Source organism: Nicotiana tabacum, chromosome 10 (genome assembly GCF_000715075.1).
Source record: "Nicotiana tabacum cultivar K326 chromosome 10, ASM71507v2, whole genome shotgun sequence".
Classification (NCBI taxonomy): Eukaryota; Viridiplantae; Streptophyta; class Magnoliopsida; order Solanales; family Solanaceae; genus Nicotiana; species Nicotiana tabacum.
In genome coordinates, this window is record NC_134089.1 from 112,925,345 (window position 1) to 112,934,023 (window position 8,679).

Genomic DNA, 8,679 nt, shown 5'->3' on the forward strand with positions numbered 1-8,679 from the left:
TCTTGTATATCCTTATATCTATAGGTATTGATTTCCTTTGTTTACACTTGGAAATAATTCTCACCGCTCCAGTTGAAAACTGTTGCCTTTTCCTTGAGATACATATTTCTTGCTCTTTGTGTTTACATTTTCCAAATGGTCTTGTGTCCTCTTTCAGTATCTGGTGGTTCTTCTGTTGTTCTTCATTTGACTGGCACCCTGTATGTGGGGATATCCTCAACGATTGCTTCAAACTGTTCCTCTTAGAGATTTGTCCTTCAACTCTGTACCTGCTATATACCTGAGTGTTTGTGAAATTTTTGGTATCACCAAAATCTGTTTCTTACTACTCTTCTTTGTCTGAAAAAGGTTGGATCACTGATGGTGTTAATGAGGTGTTAACCTCCACTTTTTTATTCTTTCCAACCAATTCAGCTTTCAATAGTGTTGCTTGCCAAAGTTGCTTATCCATCACTGAAAAACTGGACAGCCTACTATCATATCCTGCTCCTATGCGTGTGCCTATCCTTGGTTTCCTTCCAGTGGAATGAGTGCTTAGCACTAATACCACCAACTGGAATTCCACCAAAAAATAGGGCATAGGCACAGTAACATTTCCTGCAAAAAGAAAACAATGTTAAAAATAAAGGACCTCACCATACTCTCCTCCAAAAGGATTCGAATATGGTGAACAGATGGCACAACTCCTACCCTCACCCTCTCCTCCTCTTCCATATCTACCTCCTTGCTACCTTCACCCTTATGTATGGACATTGTAGTTTATCACTGTTCACTAATCTCCTGGCATGTGAATCCAGATCCTGAAATCCAAAGCGTTCTAATGGACCATGATCTAGTGCATAATTTGCAATGTAGTCTGCTAGACTGTTCCCTTCTCTAAGTATGTGAGCTACTATTGTATTACACCTTGTCATCATCTGCTTGATCTCCTCAACAATCTCACTGATATTCCATGGTATTTTCCATACTCCTTCTATTATATTTTCAGCATCATTGAATCAGTGTTCAACTCAATTAACACATAGCCATTCCCAACACAGTACTTCAGTGCTTCAAGGATTGCTCTTGCTTCTGCAACAGAATTAGATCCCTCCTGAATCTCCTTACCACAAGCATACACTACATTCCCTTCCTCATTTCTCAAAACAAAGCCTACTGAACTCCTACCAGGGTTGCCCCTGAAGCCCCATCAGTATTCACCTTAATCCAACCTTGACTGGGTAGCTCCCACAACACCTTTGTATAGTTCAACTTGGGTGTATATTGTTCTAACACCCTAATCAGTTCTGGTCATTTGTGAGGAAGATTTTGGATCCTTGGTTTCCTGAGCTTGACTAGATAATGCATAGTAGTAGATATTTGATAGATAACCCTGTTAACTGTGACAGCATCACCATATTTGTAGTTATTCCTCCTCTTCCACAACTCCCATATTATGACTAAAGGTAGTGCTTGCATAATAGGCTTCATTCTCTGAACAACATCAACAGTCCAACATTTTGTAATGCCTTGATGCAAAGTGATCCCCTCGACTGTGATTCTTGCATGTCCAAGGAAGTATTTCCATACAGTATTGGCAGCAGGTGAGGTAAAAAATAGATGTTGCAGTGTTTCTTCCTTAGGTTCTATACAGCACCAACACTTAGAGGCCATTTGATAACCCCACCTTTTATAGCAATCATCTAAAGGAAGCTTGTTACTCCAAACCTTCCACATGAAGAATGAAATCTTGAAAGGAACTCCTCTCACCCATATATTCCTGTAAGCATTTCTAGGCTCCTATCTCCTCCTCAAATACTCCCAGGAAAACTTGACACTAAACTCCCCCCTTGTCTCAAGCATCCAAACAGGCTTGTCAATCATATCATTCCTAGATGGAGGTTGAATGTTCTCCAATATATGAGTAGCAAGGTCTTCTGGAAGAATCCCTCTTATTCTTTCTTCATTCCACTGTCCCTCAATTACCACATCATATATGTTCTGCACTTCTTCATCTCCCACAAAATCTGAAGGGGTAACAAAATATAGTGCACCCAGCCTCGTCCAGTTTTCATACCAAAATAGGGATGATCCCATCTTGAGTTGCCATAAAATCTGATGCTCTATGATATCCCTACACTCTAGCATTTTTATCCACACATGGGATCCACCCCTCCAAGGAACTATGATAGGATTTGAGTTTCTTGCAGTATTTTTGGCACATGAAATAGCTCCACTGGGTTGGTTTTGTTCTGAAATTCCACCAAAGTTTATAGAACAAAGCAGTAGCCATATCATGTAGTGATCTGAAGCCCACATCTCCCTCTTCACATGGCAATCATAAGTTGTTCTAAGATGCCCAGTGTCTATTTGATGTGCCCACTGAATCACTCCAAAAGAACTGAGCAAAGATCTTGTGAAGTCTGTTGATCACATAAGCTAGAGGATTGACTGCTGAAAGTAAATGAATTGGCATGCTCGTAGAACATGAGAAATAAGCATTGCCCTTCCTCCAATGGATAGTAACTTCCCCTTCCAACTCTGCAACTTGTCCATTACCTTTGTTATAAGATCTTTATAGTAATCCATTTTCCTTCTAAGATAGAATATTGGACATCCAAGGTAAGTAAATGGAAACTCCTGCTTTGGAATACCTGTAATCCTCTGAACCTTATCAATCACTTGTGCACTGGTAGAATGATGCATATAGACTACAAATTTACTCTTGTTTATCAATTGCCCAGACGCAGCTTTATATGATGACAAGATTTGCATTATGAGTTGTAAAGATGTGGCATCTGATGATGACAAGATAATTATATCATCAGCATATGCTAGATGATTTATCTTGGGACTCCATTTGGGCAGCCCAAATCCATAGAAATACAGGTTATTGTGTAAAGAGTTCAGCTCTCGAGATAATGCTTCTTCAGCCAGAATAAAAAGTGCAGATGACAGTGGGTCACCTTGCTTCACACCTCTAGTTGATCTAAAGAAACCATGAGGTTGTCCATTTAATAGGATAGAGTACCAGTTATTGGAAACAAACCAAACACCAGCCTTATAAATCTTTCTCCAAATCTCATCTTCCTCAACACCTTTGACAAGAACAACCAAGACAATCGATCATATGCTTTTGCCATATCCAATTTGATCACTACATTTGGACCTGCCTTAGTTCTTAGTCTAATATCTGTAACTATTTCATGCGTTAATAACACATTCTCCACTAAGCTCCTCCCTTTCACAAAGCATGCATGTTCATCAGATATTAGACTAGGCAGCAAGCTTACCAGCCTTTCATGAACAACTCTTGAAAAAATGTTGTTTACAAAATTACTGAGACTAATAGGTCGCATATCTGAAAAGGTCACAACTTCTTTCTTTTTTGGAAGAAGAACCAAATTTGTATGAGTTACAAATCTTGGAAATTCATGTCCATTGAAAAAAACTTGCACCATATCTATTATATCATCACCTATTATGTCCCCAGCATGAGTGAAAAAATGTACCATTAAAACCATCTGTACCTCCAGCACTTTCTCCATTGAGCCTATAAACTGCACTTTTTATCTCTTCCTTGGTTGGCTGTTGCACTAATTCAATGTTTTTACCACTGTCCACCATTGTAGGGATATGTTGCAAAATGTCAAATGAGCTAGGGACTGATTCTTCATGGAATTGTGCTTGATAGAACCTTACTGCTTCCTCTGCCATCTCTGCCTCCTCTTCCAACCAGATTCCTGCTTCATTCTGTATTCTTTTCAATTGGAGTCTCTTCCTTCTACCATTTACTTGTGCATGAAAAAACCTTGTGCTCCTGTCTCCATCTTGGAACCAAATCATACCAGATTTTTGCTTCCAAAATTCCTCCTCAAGAGCCAAATATCTAATAAGTTCAGCTTGGACTTTCAGCAAATTTTTCCTATTTTGAGTTATTGGATGCCTCTAGAACTCAGCTTTATGCACCATTACCACTTCCTCTAAAGTTGCTATTTTCTGAAATATATCCCCATAGGTTGCCCTACTCCATGTTGATAACACTTTCTTTAGTTTCTTCAACTTGTGATTAAACAGAATAAAAGGATCACCAGCAAAATCAACCCTCCAGTTGTCCTTTACAACAGCCTTGAAAGTGGGATGTTTTGTCCAAAAATTGAGAAATCTGAATGCCTTTTTTACTGGTGCTACATCTTCTCTACACTTCAATAACATAGGGTTATGACCAGACCCTACTTTAGATAAGTGAGTGATTTCAAGAGCAGGAAACATCTGTTGAAATTCTGCATTAGCCAAGCACCTATCCAATCTCTTGAAAATACAATCATCTCCAGCATGTCCATTCCACCAAGTATATATGCTGCCTTGAAGCCTAGATCAGTGAGATTACATGTGTTAACACAATGCCTAAAATCATTAACCTCATTCAGTGATACAGGCAATCCACCAAACTTCTCTAACTCATCCCAAATAACATTGAAATCACCCCCCACAAGTCAAGGAAGTGACATATCTCTGGCCAAATAGTACATGCTATCCCATAATTCTCTACGCTCAATGAGATTACGTTTAGCATACACAAAGGTTACTATGACTGACAGTTGGGTGTTCATATTGGTGATCTTCATTGTCATCTGCTGTTCCATGTTAATCAGAACCTCTACTATATGATCTTTATCTACAAACACCCATATTTTGTTTGATATGTTACCAAAAGCTTGTAACATTCCAATTTTTCTTTTGTACCATTCCAGCTTTCTTGCCTTCTGTTTTGGTTCCATAATCCCTATGAAATGAAAGTGATGCTGCCTATTCATATTGATTAGTCTTTCAAATGCTTTCTTTGTCTTGACTGATCTCACATTCCATATGATCGAATTCATGATTAATTGTGAGATTTAGATAGGGTCCTTCTTGTTTGGACCCCAGGAACTACACCTTGAAACTCTTTTGGGTTCTTCTTCTTTCCTCTCCCGCTGATTTTCCTCTTTCCAGATGCCTAGGAGATAGATCACCCATCCTTTCCACATTCTTAAAATTTTGTGTTGTTGATTCTTCATCAAAGTCTCTCCCTGCCTCTTCCATGTTGTCCTCCTCTCTAAGATCATCACCTTGTGCTGCAAGTTGTTATTGTATATTGATAGGGATCAATGCAGTAGCTGCTTTCTCTTTAATTAGCTACTCTTTATTTGTATCACCCTGTTTGTCTTTGACTCCCTCTGCACTTCTTCTCTGTTTAGGATCTGTAGGCCTCTCAATTATTTCTTCATTGCTAGCCTTTGGTAGTTGAGGATCATTGGATTCTACTCCCTTCTTTGTACCACCAGTAGGTTTTGCAGGGCCTATGTTTGGATCAGCTGGAGGCAACTCCTTGCTAGGATTAGGACTCAATAGCTGCTTATTTCCATCTTCTTCTGAGACCCTCTGCACTTCTGCAATTTGTACATTTTCTTTCACAGTGTTACTGCTTTCTACCCTTGTTTCATGCCCTTTGTTTTTGTTATTTACACTTTGCTCTTCCTGATCATTCTCTTCATCTGCTGATTCCTCCTCCCCATTAGCACCATCTAGTACTTCTCCTTCTTCTGAATCCACTTCAGTTTGTTGATGCCACAGTTTCTTCCCATCTAGTTGCAGTCCTTCATCTCCCTCAACTATCCCATCTATTGCAGTAAATTCCACTGACTGTGAGGGAACATCCTGATATGACTGATTTGTTGCAGCATTATTAACAAATGTTCTACCAACCCATTGAGCAGTAGTCTCTTTAGGAACGCCTTGATCAATTGTAACTCTATCTCCTTTCCCAGCCTCCTTTGAATTTGGAGTGTTACCAACTTTAGAAGATGCAATCCCAGAATCAGTAGGTCTAAAAGCTGGAGCAGCTAGATTTAATCTCCCAACTTCATTAGAGTTTTGAACATGACTCTTTTGACTTGCATTCACTTCTACTATTGCCAACTGATTGTTCTCATTATTCCCATCATCAATTACCTCCAATAATGCAAATTTGTTGGCTGTTTGAACCCTTTGATCTGTAGATTTTTCAACAGCAACCATTTCTCTTCCAACTGGTACTAATTCTTTTCCAGTAATTTCAGCTCCAGTAACTTGTGTTTCCTTCTGATTTGCACCGTTTCTAACTCGATTAACCCTTACTTCTTTCCATTGTTCCTTCTCATTGCCTGCCAAATTGCCTACCACTTTCCCACTTGATAAGATCATTAGAGGCTGGTTATTACCCCTACTTTGCTCAGTGTGATCTGCAGCCTGTTTTGCACTATTCTTGTCTTCAAACAATTCAGGATGTAATCTCCAACACTCCATCATGTCATGGCCTTGTAATTTACACTCTTTACAATATTTAGGCAGCATATCATATCTAATATTCACCCATTCAGTACGTACCTCTCCTGTTGCCTCATTCAGTATGTCCATCCTGACCTTCTTGGGTAAATCAGCAAGTAGATCAACTAAGACCTTAACCTTAGCACAACTAGGTCTTGTTTTAGTGATAGTTGCCATATCCAATTGCAAAGGCTTCCCTACAGCTGAGGCTAGGGAAAACAAACAATCCTTAACGAAATATGTAGGCAACAAACCTGGAAAAGATATCCATGCCATAGCTTTTGGAGTTTCTTCTCCGGCTTTAAATTTTGCTTCTTAAATTAGCGGCCTTAACTGATACTCATATCCATCTCTATCCTTGATATAGTAAGTGCCCTTTGAATTAAAATTCAAGAAATCCTCCCACAAAGTCAGACGAATTAAAATATGCTTGTCCCTAAGATATCCAATACTACATTCTCCTTTGATTCCACATTGCGTAGGGATCATATGTCGCAATTGTTGTAGATCAGGCCATCCATATGAGAGCTTTCCAACGACTGCATATTGAAGTCCCTCGATCACGTTCATCCTTTCCACTTCTGCTTCCGTAAACTGAACCATAGGTTGTCCATTAAACAGTGTAGCACGACAAAGGGGGATTGGATCAACTGCTGAAGCTTTCTCGTGCATGACACTGTTCATCATAGCAGGCTTCAAAATTTTTGAATAATCCAGCGGTGTTTGGTTGTTGTTTGGTGTTGTAGATGGTTGGGTTATGTTGGGGGGTGGTTGGGGAGGCAGCCCCGCCATAGTAAGTGGTGGGCCACTGGCCGGAGTGGCCATGACGACTAGCAGCGCACTTTCTCTCTCTAATCGCCCAAAATTTCGCCAGAGTCTCTCTCTCTATCTCAAGTGATTGAATTTTGTCTTCACAAAATTCTGTCTACATTAATTATTTTCCCTTTTTTTTTGGATTAAACTCCTAATAGCTCAAAAGCATATTTTTCAACTAGACACAACTGAAGCAACCAAAATGCCTTAATCTTAAATGTAACCCAGATTTGAAATCCCAAAAGAAACGTTCCATTTGAAAAATATCAAAGAAAAAGGAAAATAAATTAGTTTAATGAAAGTAAATATAATTAACTAAGTTAAAAAGCTTGAGCAGAAAATTCAAAGTAAAAAAAAAAGGAGCGGGGCGGGGAGGGTGGATGTTGGTGCAGTTGCGGGACAGGTGGATGCGGGTGAACATGTTATGTGGGGTGAGTTGAAAATTTGTGGGTTAAAACAGAACCTGCCCCGCACCCGCCCATTTGCATCCCTATTTGTATATTTTTTGTATAGTGATAGTCTTTTTTATATATTTTTTGTATAGTGACATTTATTTTGTATATATTTTGTATAGTAACATCTATTTTGTATATTTTTTGTATAGTGACAATTTATTTAGTATATAAATTATATAGTGACAGTTTATTTTGTATATTTTTGGTATGACCACGGCAAAAGGCTCGCTCCCATAGGTTAAATCATCTTGGCAATCGACATATATAGGTTAAACAAATACACTACAATTCTCTTTCTTTTACAAAAAAAAAAAAACAAAAAAAAAAAAGAAATACTATAATGCAATACTTTAAAATGTTCAAGATCTCGCAAATGTGATAAAAAGTTTTTAACTTCTTCCTCGCTATCATCTAAACCAGTAAGATCAAGAAATAATAAATCAAATAAAAGCACTTCTTGAATGGAAGAATTTGTATCCGAATCAGAGTTGTAAAACAAGCTTTTAACTTGCTTCTTGATGGGCAAAATAAATATAATCGTCCATAGAATCAGGAAAAGGCTTAGGACAAAAGGACTAGAAAATTCACGCAAGAATACTTACTTTACGAGTCGGGGGTACTTGCATTCAATGTACAATGGATTCAATGGTGGCATGAGTGAACTGCGCCATAAGTACCGTCAGTTGGGTTTGTTAAATTTTAGTGGCTAGCCATTAGAATTGGTTGTGGGCTATAAAGTGCCTATTATAATTTATGGCCAGCGCATGATATTAGTTTCAAACGAATGGCTAGTAATGAAATTTTCTCATTACAATCGCCTGTATATTTTTCGTAAAAATAGCACGGTATAGCTAGTTTTCGGACTGGTCATTCAAAAATAGCCAGCGTTTACGAAGTCAATAAAAAATAGCCACTATTTTGCTGTAACAGAGACCAGTCCAACATAATATACTGGAGTTCGGTGCACCTGTGTATGAACTCCAGCATATTATGCTGGACCAGTATACTTTGCTGACTCCAGTATAATATACTGGAGACTGGAGCACCGGTGCCCCAAATTCCAGTATATTATACGGGACAATTA

General features: G+C 38.6%; 1 protein-coding gene across 1 annotated transcript; it reads right to left on the minus strand.

Moving 5' to 3' along the window:
• Positions 1-976: 976 nt before the first annotated feature.
• Positions 977-4,862, minus strand: LOC142165307 (uncharacterized). Its single transcript, XM_075223888.1, has 6 exons — positions 4,510-4,862; positions 3,955-4,351; positions 3,492-3,849; positions 2,539-3,077; positions 1,811-2,361; positions 977-1,178 (listed from the first exon to the last, which is right to left on the minus strand). Exons 1-6 carry the CDS (start codon positions 4,860-4,862, stop codon positions 977-979), a joined length of 2,400 nt encoding a protein of 799 aa, XP_075079989.1.
• Positions 4,863-8,679: the final 3,817 nt, after the last annotated feature.